The sequence below is a fragment of the Rissa tridactyla genome, chromosome 5, assembly GCF_028500815.1.
Source record: "Rissa tridactyla isolate bRisTri1 chromosome 5, bRisTri1.patW.cur.20221130, whole genome shotgun sequence".
Lineage (NCBI taxonomy): Eukaryota > Metazoa > Chordata > Aves > Charadriiformes > Laridae > Rissa > Rissa tridactyla.
In genome coordinates this window covers 32,231,917-32,247,168 of record NC_071470.1, presented here as the reverse complement: position 1 = coordinate 32,247,168, position 15,252 = coordinate 32,231,917, and the positions used below count along the sequence as shown (strand labels likewise).

General features: G+C 38.8%; 1 protein-coding gene across 1 annotated transcript in view; it reads right to left on the bottom strand.

Annotated features, from left to right (window-relative positions):
* Positions 1–11,955: 11,955 nt before the first annotated feature.
* The window catches only part of POLN (DNA polymerase nu), a 110,139-nt gene continuing 106,842 nt past the window's right edge, over positions 11,956–15,252 (bottom strand). Inside the window, exons 24-25 of the mRNA XM_054203011.1 lie at positions 14,940–15,001; positions 11,956–12,024 (exon numbers count right to left, since the gene is read on the bottom strand). Of these exons, the coding sequence (XP_054058986.1) occupies positions 11,956–12,024; positions 14,940–15,001 (131 nt within the window). The remainder of the gene's footprint in view (positions 12,025–14,939; positions 15,002–15,252) is intronic.

Below are 15,252 nucleotides of genomic sequence, written 5' to 3'. Positions count from 1 at the left end.
TGTATGATTGAACTGAAGAAATATTTTTTCATCGCTGTGCAATAGCCTAATACTCTTTGTATTTAAATGACTATATGTTTAATTGTGGGCTATAAAGGTCATTCTATAAGCGTTCAGGTGACTGGCCAGAGGCTGCAGAGCTATTGTTTGCAGTGTTGTATATTATTGTATAAAATCTGTGTTAGGCGAAGAATGAGGTCGAGGTAAGGAACAACGTTCAAGATTGTTTCTTTGTTCCACTTCCACTAAATTAGAGAATGTTACACACATCTGTTTACAGTCACTTTACTGCTAATAAGTTTAATAAAGGTTGCGTGATTTACATGTTATAGATGTGATGAAGACAAGTTCAAGCCACTTTCACTCTAGTGCATCTAGCTCTGACCGAGATGGTCTAAACCAGAGCGGTCATAGCTGCGATGCACTCTGAAGAGGGACATTCCCCAACACATGGTTAATTCTGACAATCGCATGCATTTTAAGAGACGAGCCAGAGTATCTTTGCCTCTCTTCCCTCCTTTCCTTCAGGAATACCCACGGAGTGAGGCTCTAAAGGGATTCCTCTGGGTCTATGAATCCGAAGGAGGTGTTACAGCAGGGAGGTAAAATGGCACACAGCTTCCTACAGGACCTTCTCTGGAGTACTCACCTTCATGAACAGCTTTTGCAGCCCACGCTGTGCTCCCTGCTGCTGCAACACCACCGAGCTAACAAAACTGTACGAAGAATGAATTCTTGTTACGAGCATGAAGGCACCTGTTGAAATTCAATATATTAACTTCGTGGCTAGCTTACTGGGACATGAAGTTCTTGGAAGTGAGATACCTCTCAGTGTTATTTTCCTGGTAAAATGTTTTAATTAAAGCAAGCCATTTAGTTCCTACTTTTAATTATTATTTCTGGGAGTGCTACCAGGGTTAGATATTTAACTTGCAAATGCCAAGCATTTTGTCTATCCTGCTCAGTCTAATAAGACCTATTTATGACTTCTACCTAAAATCCATCCCAATTATTATAAGTCCAGATCTTCAAATGGGTCAACTCAATTCCAGCCCTCACTTAGTTTACAAACTATGATGAAGAATCTGTTTTGCTCTAGCACTGGAGTCCTTTGGGGTGGACCATCAAAGGTCACATTCAGCGCAGGTGACTCCAAAACAGTCTCTAGAGACAAGGCATATCAGAGTCTAAGGAAAACCAGAAATGCGAGACAATTTCCCATAAAATCTATTTGATACAGCCTGCCTTGGTAATAGCTTCATGCTTGTGTCCCGACTACCATCATTGCCAGAGGCTGCACTTTCACAGTCCTGTGCCATACCCTGATGGAATGATAGGACCACTCTATTGTTCCACAAGGAACTGATCTAAAAACCTTGTTTTGCTGTAAGAAAAAATCAAGATCTATCTCAACGTACACTGTGAGGAGGACTATCTTGGCCTTTAAGCAATAAGGTGTCTGGAAGAGTAGTAGTGTACAGACCTGATGGCTCAGATGATGAAATTTCAAACAACCTCAGGCAAGAAATTGTGATGCGCTTCAAGATACACGCTGGGAGAGCTGCTGTAAATTGTATATTGCGGTTCTTCTCTAAACCTCTTGCAGATGCTAAAGCTACAAAGCAGTCTTGAGACTTTGGATCCCTGCACTGATGTCCAAGTTCGAAGTTATCAGTACCAAAGGGTTAAAAACCTTCCTGTTGCTTAATTATGGGAAGCAGAAAGACATAGGCTTCTTTATAGCATCTTCATGCCTTCTGAGTTCAGTCTTTTCCACATGGGTTTCCTTTATCCTCTGCTTTACCAGCTGGATTCTCTCATATCACTAGTCTTTGGGGAAGGGAACACACATTTTTCAATTGCATCTCAAGAAGGGTTTTCAAAATCGACTTTTAGTCCAATAGCCTTATGAACCAGGCAACACGATGGCTTGTTTCCCCTTTTCTCCAAGGCAGGGAAAGGAAATATTTGGAGATTAAACACTCAGTCTATAATGCGAGGTTCATGTAGGCAGTAAAAGAATTTCATTTCCACAGTTTTGTCACTATTACTAATGTGTTTAACTGCATCACAAACAGAACAATACTTTAAGCTGGCAGATTTGGAAAAAAAAACAAGTATAAAAAGAGACTTTGCTGTTGCTGGAAAAGAATGTCCTTGGGCTGACAAATAAAAAAATAAAAGTCATTGGCAACTATTAGGTACAGAAGTATCAATAAGCAAAAAGAGCAGGAAGTGGATTGGGACAGGAAGCGAATAACACCTACTGCTAAGATAATTTATTAAAAGAACTGAAATATAAGGAAACTAGAAATGAGTTTTAAGGCCAAGAGATCACACAAAAATAGCTTAAATGCTCACTCAAGTCAGAAGAGAGTGAAGAGGAAGCAGGGAAGAGAAGGTGCACCCCTAGCTCTGTATCATTAGTGTGGAGCATGAAGAAGGAAATGGAGGATGCATAATGCAGGAGTGGTGTTGAAAGGAAAAAGCCTTCCAGCTCAAGGGAAAAAGATGTGCATTTCGATGGGTTGTACCCATGAGCAATTATGCAACAGAGAGTTAATTCTGCTTTGTTCTGCTTTACATACACTGACATGTTTAAAACTGTGAAGCATTCCCCAGATTGGAGACTGGAGACAGAGTCTAGGCTCTTCTGTGGGATTTGGAGGCTGGACAGTTGTGCTCTTTTCTTTTGGGTTTTTGGTTTGGTTTTTTTTGAGCTGTCTCTGGCAGAGTGAATATTGATTAGTTCACATACAGTGGCCAGCCCCAAGAGGGAGCACAGAAAGCTCCTCAGAAGAACATCCTGTAATCCAGTGGTTCATGCATTCCCATGGATGATGAAAGCCTTTCAGGGAGAAAGGTTTCCTACACTTTGTAGATAAAAGGACAGGAGCAGCAGCAACATCCATTGCTCTAGCTGCCTTTTGAACAAAGGAACTGCCTCCTCCGTGTTAGAACGAAAAGCCATGAACATCAGTCGTAAGGCGGTGAACCCAGAAGGTGGCATTTAAATCCCAGAGGGGCAGAATCAATCACACTTGCCTGTGCAGAGATGTTTTGTGCAGGCTGCTTAGGTATTCAGAGGGCTGGCAAACACAGAATAGGTCTTAGGCATTTTATGGAGTGCTAAGTGTATATCTGATCCTAAAAATGCTACGTGACACTAACAGTCTGCCAGCTCCTGCTGCTCCTGCCAGGCTGAGTAGTGCTGAGTAATCCTGATATTAACAGCTGATAAAAAGAGGGGTCAGTAGTTCATTCAAGCCAAGCTGGACTTCTAGATAAGCAAAGATAAATTGCCGAGTTCAGTAGGTCGGAATAACTGGAATAACTCCCTGTGTGTCAAGGATGGATGCACCAAATGCATGACCAGGAAATGGAGTGCTGGGTCTGCGGTAGGATACACAAATGCAGTTTATGGCTAACTAGAAGTGTAAGGTGCACTGCATTGCACACAGCGGAGGCAAAAGCTAATACATTTCAGATTGTGCCTCTCAGGTCCTGGGGGCTTTCAAAGGATCCATCTTTGAATGGATCACAGGTGTGTAGTTTTGCTATTTCCATGCTCCCCCAAATGAAGTGACAGCAATGGTTCTGAATGGAGTCTACAAACAGAAAAAGTTCAGTGTTTCTGGCTGAAAAGAGAAAAAAAAAATCAACATGTAGATGCCCCATGGTGATGTTATGAGCTCTGCTAGATGCACCACATGTAGTATTTGGTACTATGAGCCTTTATGCCCATTTTGTGATTTGAGGTTGCAGAGGCATATTTTTATCAAAATTGAAGCAGGGAAAAAAACATATCTCTAAAGTCATAATGGTGTACCTTAAACATATTAGGATACATGGAAATCATATTTACAAATTTAGGTGTTGCCCAACATAGAAAGAAACCCAGCAATTTCTAATGGAAGACTGATGATCACAAACTACTCCCTGTCCAGTCTGAAGAAGCTGTCTGCAAATCAACCTGGGAATAGTGTTTTCTGTCTTTATGACTTACTGACCTTGTCACTTGTTTTTAGGGAAAAGACCCTAATTTGTACTTAAATGTGTTTAAATAATTATATAGTTTGATGTTATATGTAAAAGGGGTGACACTGGGTAAGGGAATGTGTCAAAACCTCGACCAGCTGAACAGCAAGTCAGGTACAAAGATACAGATACAAGTTTGCAGTGCAGATGTCTCTCGGAGTTTCACCTTACCCAGCTCAAGATGCCTCCTTGAGACTTGTGGAAGGGACCACAGTCACCAGCCCTCAGCCAGTGACCACCCATCCTGTCCAAGAGCTTTTTGATCAAGATGTGCCCATTTCAGTAACACATAGATGCAGTCATTCCTGTAACACTTTATCCATGAGGAATTGGCAATGAACAGTCACTGGCAAGTAGGGAGATGTGCAGGGAGAAAGGAAAACAACAAAAAGAAGCCTGGAGAGCTTGAACACTACTATTTTTTGCTTGATCAAAAGAACAAGATCCTTTAAAGATCAATGGTGGGTCAGAAGAAAACCCCTAACCATTTTTTTTTCAGTATGAAGAAAACATCCATCTGCACTAGTTGAGATGGACTCCACCAGAAAACTCCAGTTTCTCCCTCCCAGTAAAACTACAGTGATTAAAAAATATCAGTATGGACTCTTCCCCTGATGCAAATTAGAACCTGACACTGTCAGGTAGACTGCAGAGCTGAACTGGGTGGGTTTCTACCTGGGAATAACTCAGCAGGAAAGCAAGGTGCTTCAGATCTGCTACTGGTGGCCACTTAGACTCACAGAATAATTGAGGTGGGTACAGATCTCTGATGGTCGTTTACTCCAATCCCCAGCTCAAAGCAAGGCCAACTTCAAAGATGGGTATGGCAGGGAGCTTTATTTCTGTTTACTTAGTACAGAGCCTGTCCAGAACTAGTGCGTACATTGGAAGCACCATCATTTTGCATTAGAGATGTAAGATAAGGGTCTGATTTGCTGGTGTCATTGAAGATTCAATGGCACCTTTTCTGATGCTATGTGTACAGTTCTCAGGGCCTTAACCCCAGAATCCAGAACCAGAGTTGGAAAGGATCCCAATGGGCTGCTCAGCCACTGTTCTTGGCCTGAAGCAGGATCAACTGAGCATAAGTATATTGTGACACATATTTGTCTGTCCCGTTCTAGAAATTTATAGTACTAACGATGCAAAAGCTCTGTTCAAGTCCATTCAAATGCTTAATTATCACTAACATTCTTTAGAAAGGCTTGCTTAACATCTTCTCTAGTTATACATTGCTGAAATTTAAGCTTCCATCTTCTCATTCTATCTCCAGGGGACCCATACAGCAGTTTATTACCATCTTTATGACAGTCCGTTTCATACTGGATGATCGCTTTTAGATGTCTCCTCAGTCTTCTCAAGGTTAAATGACTTAAATTCTTTCAGTCTTTCCTCACAGGCGATATTGCCTATAGCTCTGGTCATTCTTGTTGCTCTCCTACGGATTCCTGTTGCTCCACATCTTTTTCGAAATGCAGTTCTGAAAATTGGGCAGAGCACTCAACTGACCCCTTGTTGGAGCTGAAGTGAGTGGAGAGATTGATTACATTTGATATATTCTTGATCACGACTTATATTCTTGATCACTATGCGAAGACCTACAAATCCCCAGGTCTTTTCCTGAAATTGATACCTAACTGGCTGTTCCCTACAGTTTCGGAAATATGTTGTCTACATTTGGGTAGCTAACTGGTTTTGCTTACGTGTGAAGCTTTGCACTCACCCTCACTGAATCGCTTCTTTTTATTCATTTTATACTATCATTCCACTCTATTAAAATCCTTTGGAATTATAAAACTGTTGGCCAGAAGGATTTAAAGCAAGATTTAAATTCTACAAAAGCAATATAAACAAGACTCAGAAGCTTCCCAGAAAAGAGAGAGATGACTCATTATCAGAAAGATATTTGGTTTATTGTGCAATTAGAAATGTCTGAACAATGAATAGCCCAGACTAGAGGGGTAAGATGAATTAAAGAGGTGACTACTAACCTGATTACCAGTGAATGGAAGGTGTTAAGGGATATGGAGAATGCCAGGAGAAGGTTAAGGTTTAGGTCATGTATGAAAAGAAAGGAAAGGACTAAAAAACATTCAGCTCCAAAAGAAAAATCAAATGTATCACAAGCCCTAGTATCAGAAACAGCACAACATGGCCAGAGAGTTTGACTAAAGCACAACATTTACAACACTTTTTTAACCTCATCTGTGACCCACAGAGGCCCCAAGGGAAGATGTTGACTTCTCCCAGCCCATTTGTTACAAAAGCTCATTATATTTAAAGGAAAACCTCCCTGGGAAGCTTATTTAATTTAACATCACAGTTCAAGTGAATGGATGGGAAGATAAACAGAGATGGGGATTGCTGGCAGGCAAGTAGGGTGGCCCAGCTTTCAAACTGCTGCAGAATTTACTTGTTGTGAAGAAATGAAGTTCTTATAGGTGTCCTTCATATGCAGTCTGGAGTCAATCATCAGTCTGAGCTGGCTTTGGGGCACAGCTTAGAGTTAAAAAGAGAAAGAAAAAAAATTCTGGCAGAAATCCTGAGGAGACTTGTCGTCTTCACCTAACCAGATACCAACAAGACATTTAGGATAAATCAGCAATGAACTAATTTCTGGACTCAGCTGGATGTGGACTAATGGATCAGTGCAAAGAGGCCAAGGTAATCCAGGGAGATATTTAATTTTGCCTCAGCCAATTCTGTACAGAAATGCAGTCTAACTAGCAGCCACTTGTGGGGAGGATGGAGGTTGATTCTCAGGAGCCTGTAAGTATAATTCTGTGCTTAACACACAAATTGGAAAATGGTATTGTAATCTGATGCATGACACTTCTGAATAATTAGAAGTGAGAAATTCAGTGTGCACAGCAGATGAATCTGCCAAAAAATGAAGGGGGAAAAAAAAAAGAGAGAATTTCTACATTCAATTACAGTAAAAATATAGTTAGCCAGAAAATAGTCTCCAAAATGCTTTAAATGCATAAAAGCCATCCCAAATGGTACAGGAAAGCAAGCTGATGGCACAAAGGTTAGAGGTAGAAAGATAAGCAAGTTTTTTTTTTTAACTTGTGGACAATTAATAGTGAGAGTTTTACTACCAATAATAATAGTATCTATGAAGTGCGGGGGAAAGATTGGCAATGGATTAAATTATCAGTGTAGATAGCAAAAGCTGAGGAAGAAAAGACTCTGAAAATTGTCCAAGTAATTAGCCTTGAATGGAGAAGGTGACATGGAAAATGCACCAAAAATGTGTAAACATTTTCTGGAAGTTGGACCTCTAGAATTCAAAACACATGCAGAGAGGATAACAAAGTGCCTGGACTTACTATGGATAATAAAGACATGCTTGATAACATGAGAGGGTCTTATAAAAATAGGTGGTAGAAGTGCACTTCAAAAGCATCTCAAGAGAACCAGCTGATTGTAGGCTACTCAGTAGAGATGAGTCGATCAGGCTGGGGAAGTTTCCCAGGAAGGCAAAGACAGGACATGACTGAAACTTATTTTAAATCCCAGAGACACCCTGCCTACTAAAACTATTGCAGCATAGCAGAAATAAGAACTGATTCCTTTCCATTCCTTGAATGTTTCTGACAACCTGCTAATACCAAAAGGAAGTATGCCAGCCAAAAGTGAGCCCGTGAGCCAGGGAATATAGTAAATGCTGGCACTGAATGAGGCAACACAGGTGGGAAGGAGGAATGAAATCCCAAAACATTTCTGGGGCTTCTGGTATGGCACTGCATATTTTAATGCAGTACAGCAAAATATTTGACAGGAATTTCTGGTTTATCTATCAACCAGATGACTGCTGTTGTCCAACTGAAGAATGACATAGGATCATAGGAAAATTCAGGCTGGATGGGACTTCAGGAGTTCTCTAGTCCAACCTCCTGCTCCAAGTAAGGTGAGCTATGAGGTCAAGACCAGGTTACTCAGGGATTTATCCAGTCCGGTCTTCTAATGGTGAGGCACGAAGAGATGTTTTAGGCCACTGAGGAAATGTAACAGGAAGGCATAATGCAACCTTCAACCCATTCTTTGGCCTCCTTTTCAAAGCAGATTAAACAAGAAAATGAGACATCAGGTTCTGTGAACTCCCCAAAATGAAATGAGCTTACTTTTAAGGGCTTTTTTTTAATAATTTCCAAGAGCAAATTGTGTCCTGGATGCTCTAGCAGATTCATTGTCTTAATTGACTCCCAGTTTTCAAAAACTGAGAGGTTTTTTTCCCCCCTCCTCACATTTAAAATGTTTTTCTCATAAAATCTGAGACCAGTGTTTGAACTATGGTTATTATCAAGATCAAGATCAGAGTCCCGCTGCTCCACAGTGGTATGTGGACATTAAAAGACACAAGTCCTGAGCAGATATGTGTTGGTCATGCCATGACCATGCAAATGCCAGCAAATAACTGTGCTGTTCCATTTCTCACAGACACTGAGTTAAAGTTATTTTGAATAGTGTTCCTTCTCCACTACTCCACATGGCAAATGAAAAGTTTTACAGATGATCTCAGTGAAGATTCAGGACACCAAAGACACAACTGAAATTGAACGCAAAGACACAAATCAGTTCAAAATATTATTGTATTCAGAGAATGAATTGATGAAATTTCTGCCCACAGAAGATAACTGAAGCTAAGCAGAGCCAGCTGTTCCCCTCTCCCCATATATTCTGTGATCTCCCACAGTACTTTTGTAGGGTTCTGCACTTCAAACAGAAGTTTTGTTTCTTGCTCTTCCAATACCTCTTCATAGGTTGTGAGGAAAAGGGAATCATTTTAGAGACCGAATTGAGAGTTTTAAGGATTGAAAAGGGCTCTTATGATTGCTCCTGCTCCAGTCTACCCACATTTTACAGTCCCTTTCAGGCACAACCAAAATAACTTGAAAAGGTGGTCATTTATTATAATAAGGGTCTTGAGTTCTCTGGTATGAAATTATTGTGCCACCCAAAAGGAATTCCTGGCAGTCATCAAATACAGAATATATTCACCTGTATTTATTTGGGAGGAAATCTGTGGTCAGGACTGGCCTTGCTTCCCTATAATGGCTCTTTAGATTCACGCATGCTACAGGGTAGCTTGCCTAGGGTTTGGAAAAACTGCACTGCCCTGATTTTATAGTTATACATAGATCGGCACACAAGCGTGGTAAAACTGATGCCTTGTCCAGAGGACCTTGTTGTGAAATGAATTGCAAACACTACCCTATCTCAAGCAGCTTGCTCAAGGAAATTACTGCCATGCTAAAGAGATATATACTTCTGCAGTTCCACAATTTGAAAAATACAACTGTTTCCAAAACCTACGTTGCCATACAGGATAGAAGGCAGTGGAAGTGGATTGCAAAGGAAAAGAAACTGTCCCAAAGACTCAGCACTCTTCTCGATGTTTGGGATCTTATGAGTTAAAAACTGAGGAACTTTGAAGCTAAAGCACTTCAGTGAGGTCTGAGAAATCTAATAATCCACAAGTCTATACCTTAACACAGTAGCACAGGGCAGATAGTGAAGACTAGATACTCACCTGGCTATCCAAGAAGAACAGAACCAAAAGACTGGAGAACACGTCCCAGTATTTGTAATTCATATTACGGCAGATGCTGGTTACATATACATCAAAGAGCTCTTGTCTTCACCTAGCTATGTCATAAATCTATATATGATAATTCGCTCACAGGCTGCAATTAGAAGAAAACACAGTTTCTTTACTGGAGAATCTGGAGCACTGGAAAGATACCCTGAGTTCATGGTCTGCATCTTGCAAGTTATGAAGACACAAATTGCACCAAGTCTTGAGATCTTGGTCATCATCAATCCCCCAAAATTATGCCAGTTTGCCTTTTGCCCTTATACCAGTGTATGCACAATGAGCCCTCAGACATGTGTGATAAAGCAGTGCCCTTGTTGCTTGGTTCTCTTCCTTTCATTAGCTGACTCTGGAAATTTAAAACCAGGAAGAAAAGTTGTAAAAGCAGAAGGGGCAAATCTGGTGCCCAGAGGAGCTCACAGTCCCTCTCTGGGACACAAGGAGAACAAAATATTAACTTTGCCCAATGTATGACAACCAATACAAAGTACATGTGTCTGGGGGACTGTGACTGACAGTCCTTTGTGAAGGGCTGTTTGAAAATTTGTTCTGTATGGTGACCTCTGCACTTCTGTAGCTTCATATTTGAAGAGATGTCAATTCACAGGACAGGGTCAAGGTTCTTTATGTTCTTAAATGTGTATTTGTTTTTTGTATTGCCTAGTATTGTTCAGGACTTGAAAAAATACACTATGTATCTAGTTTAAAAGTATGCATCCTAAGAAACTTACACAAGGTGGAAATCAGTTGGGAAAGGTACCAAAAATGTTGCCTTCTTTCATATAGTAGTAAGGTTAGCAATGTAGCCTTAGAGAAGCAAGGCTTAATTAGTACAGGCCTCCTGAAAACAGTAGGTCTTCAAGAGGAGTGAAACAGATGAGATGATAGAACGTTTCACACATTCAATGCCATTGCAAACACAGAAGACTTGAAAAAAATGGCAAAAAGCAGCAGAAAATTTGTGCAACCTCTTCTCTGTTGGAAAGGTGGAATCAGACCCTCTGCTTACATGACCTGGTGCAGTGTCACAGCCATGCAGGCCGGATTGTCCTCCGACCCAAGAGCTGACCCTCAATTAATACGCACACCATTCTGACTTTGCTTACATGACCACTGCTAATTTTATAACTATAAGAATCAATTTTTAGAAATGACTGACTCACTTCAGCTGACAGGTTATGTATGATTAATATGCAACATAGAAAAAAAAAAGTTTAATAGTTTAATGCCTCTAAGCAAAATGCAAAATTGTTTAATGATACAAATTAAAACTGCTGCAAAATCTCTGTAACTATACACTTTTAAAATTTAAATTATATTACTTTGATCATTTGAGGTCTAATGCTGAAAGATACTGAACACATCTTAGAAGTTTTGTGCTTGACTTCAACTTCTAAATAATTAGTAGACTTTGAGGACAGTTTCATATTCCACAAGCATGGAGGCAGAGTTTGGCAACAGTAATGTTATGAAACAAACTCATTTAAAGAATAAACTCTACAGAAAAGCAAAATATCAATAACAAATCCAAACATTAAAGTAGAAACCTGAATCCTAAAAAGTATAAGGCTGGATCCGAAAATTTACCTAAACAATATTTAGCAATACATCAGTAATAAAAATAATAGATTAGGCAAAACTATAATACTTCCTCAAAAGTATGCTAAGGCTACAGTGTACAAACTGAGTTTGAAATCAATTGAATTGACAACAATGTGGTTATTTTTAATGCATTAAGGCATGCAGTTTTGTTTACCTGTTTTGTTCCAAAATCCTAAATATCAATTAAGGTGGAGAACCTTTACTTCCAAAGAACTCTTTTTCTAAGTCTGTGGAATATGACATTTAATACGTGATGCAAACCAAGCAGCCAGCTTCTACTCGCAAAATATAAAAGCAGCTGAACACAACTTGCTGATACAGTCCAAATACTGCCAGATCAGAAGTATTTTTACACAAGCACTTCACAAAATATTTAACAGTAAACTCTAAACATTTATCTAACTCAAATATATTTGCCATGTTCCCAAAGGGTTAATATTGTCTTGCTTCATTTCTTACATGTAGTAATTTAGCTCTGAACAAAAGCAGCTCCCTGCTGGTTACCTTGGCTAAAGGAAACACAATGAACTGGTAAAAACCAGTTTTATCTCACTGCTGTTGCCTAGGGCTACAGACAAAATGAAGTAAAAAAATTCACATGCAGAGTATTAGGTGCTTATGAAAGATCCAGCAGCGCTGTTGCCTAGTGATTCAGTGAGGAATCAGCATAGGCCAATGAGGTGTATGGGTACTGAATAACATCCCCGATGACTGCTTTACATCTCCTGCAATTCTGTCATACACCCCCATGATTTCCCAGTGGTAAGAATCACTTTCAAGGGAACCTGTCAGGAAAAAAAATGAAAATTTAAACAAACAAACACATCGCATATAGCAAGATTACTATTTTTGCTTTTCCCTTTGGATGTTGATACTGCTCTAGATTGCATACCTATCCAATATGAAATGTTCTTCATATCTATTGATACTTAATTATCACTAAAATTTTGATTAAAATACCGTAACAATTAAGACCAACCTTCAGTTTTGAAATTGCAAATACATATTATTGAACTGCATGGAATATGATAAAACAAAATTAATCTTCTTACACTTTTCAAAAGAGCCACAAAATCAGAGTGTTTATAATCATCAATTTTGTCAGCAATGCACAAAGATACTAGGTTTATTTTACCATCCGGTTTTCCAGTTCTGGGTTATTTTTGTTGTTGCTTTGGTTTTATTTCAGTTTGCTTTGCAGTTACTGGTGCTTTGTTACACAGTAGATTTTCTGACATGAAAGGTGCCTCATTAGCAAGGACTATATTTTGGAAAAGCAGCTACTTCAAAGATAAAGCATCCTTTTCCTCAAAGAGGAGAAGGAAATCTCTCCCCATTAAGACTATATGTGTGCCCTACTTTAGTGACATTTTTCCTCCATATTAAAAAATAATATTCATATTAACAGAGCACTTAATACATATTTAGTTGAAGCAAGTGTGTGAAGAACAAGAGGGGCGTTTCACAAAAAATCTTTTCATCTTCAACATCTCTAATCCTAAAAGACATATTCTTACTGTATAGAAGGGTAAACAACATGAACAAAAACACAGATCTTTTTTTAAAAGATCACTCTCAATTTCTTCTCTGAGATCAAGCTGTTGGTACTTTTCTATCTGGCCTCTGCCATCGATCCATTCATGATGCTTCAGAGGAATATGAAGTCTCTTCATGATGCACATAATCTAATGTGCAATAGGAGTAAAAGTATGTCATGACTCCTTCAGTAACTTGCTCAGGAAAAGAAGACCAAAACAAGGGTAATAAAACATGTATCTCCAAATACTTCTACTGCCTATTAAAAAGACCTAATCTTTGAAACCCCCAGAAAACTACCTATTGTCCAAGAACGTGTTTCTTTCCACCTAATAAAACGTAGCTGTCATTTAACAGAGAATTGCTGTTCTCATAGGAATGACATATTGAATCTATTTGCTAATGCATTGAGATGAATTTGTCAGGGTATGATAGCAGATACCCTAGACAGATGTGAAAGAAACTGTGTGTTTCACACTAAGATGGTGTGTCCCATTTTGTCCACAGGACATTAAAACCTTCTGCCAGTTAGTGGTTAGTCTGAAATATGTAACACTAAAATGATATTCTGCCCATGTAAATATGAACACTCTCATTAACCATGTAAACATTTGTCTGTCTCAGAAACCTATTAAATTGTTCATATTTTATTTCATGGCAATGACTTCCTCAGGCAAAGCATGAAGTATGTTGTCTCTGACAAAGTCATCAAAAAGAGTCTCCTAAAACTATCAAGGAAGGACTACAGTGTTGCTATTAACTTTATATACTGTCAATAATACCATATTTGATTATTTTAATGAACCCTACAGCAGCACAACTGCCAGGTGTCTAATACTGTCACTAAAAATATTCAGATGTAGTCTACCTGGTTCTTTTTTCCAGGAATTTGTAACAAAAGAAGCTAGGCAAGCACACATGTACAATGTAAGCAACCTGTAGAAATGCAGCTTATAAAGCTTGGGAGTGTCAGTGCAAGAAATGTATAATCCCAGTATGGCCAAAAGGTCTCACTTTACCACATCTGGTAAATAGGAGTGCGAGGTCTTACAAAGGTTAAGTGAACAGCAATGGGGAGGGATCCAGCATAGGAAGGAGAAAGAGTAATTTAGATCTCAGATACCCCTCATTCTCTCCTCTCAGCTTTTGTGGGAAAGACGGGCTCCATAAAGACCCAGAAATATGTAACTGCAAGACCTCCAGAGAAAGCCTCCCGAAGTGGCTGAGATGCTGAAATAGATATAGAAGATCTGGAGGAAGAAATAGAAGCTAAAACTGATCCAGTAGTTTTCTTTTTCAACAACTGCCTTTAGTGCAAGTCTGTATGTTGTAACCATTTCTGAAATAAATAGAATAAACCTTTTTCTGCCCCCAAATCTTATTCGGTAATACTGCTGAATGAGTAATATGGTAACACCAAATACTCTGCTTCTCAGGAAAGTGGAAACCTTTGGATTGTTGCTCATTTAATCAGTTTAGGGGTTCCAAGGAACTATAGTCCTTTATTGAGCAACAAAAGCTGAGCAGTAGGCTAGGGCGAAGGGTACCAGACTTGTAGAGAGAAAAATACCATTACTTTATAAAATAATTACAATTAGGTCCAATACACAGATAAATACAATAGCTGTGGAGCTAGCTACTCAGTTTTTACAGCTCTTGTTCTGGTAGATGATGTCCTATACTTTAAACAATGACCAATGATTTTGTCTGCTTTATATGTTAGGCATCCACACGAAAATGTTAAAAAGACCAATTTTCTAAGTGAAAATTACTGAAGAAAGATCTTTTGCAATAATTTTTCAGCAGTAATGAATGCCTGGCACATTTAGAAAGCCTATTAAAGGCACATATTTCTCACTCTACCACACCCAACAGAAATTTCATCGCAATGAAAGAAATAGATTTTGAAATTACCATACTGCATTGCTAAAAGAAAGAGTAGATGATAATCACACTTTCCAAAATGGAGGTTGAGTTTCTTTCAGTTATTTTCCTTTAGAATTTTTATAGTAATTTAAAAAAGCAATTATCCGCAAATATGAAAATGATGCTATTGAAGTGAAAGGCAAAATACTTGTCTCTAGATTCTTAATACGATGACGATAACATACAAAGCTAAGTAAGAATGGCCGAGATGGTAATGGAAATTCAGAATTGTCCCTACCTTTAGTGGCACTTCCAAGGCAGTTGTTTGCTGCAGGGACTCCATTGTTCTTTTTACCAGTACTGTAAGGTAAATTTGAAAAACTACATCATTGTTTTCCATGGTAGAATTGTTATATAGAAAAAAAAAAAAATCACATGCTTTATATTCTGTTACACAATACTTGCATTTCTACATAAAAAAATTTTAACCATTTACGATTTTTTCAATTTTTTTTTAAAGTTAAATTTTATTTCTTGTGGAAGGTTCAATTCCTTATTTTAAATTGAATTTTAGGTGAAATTTGGATAATTATTTAACTTATATATCCCAT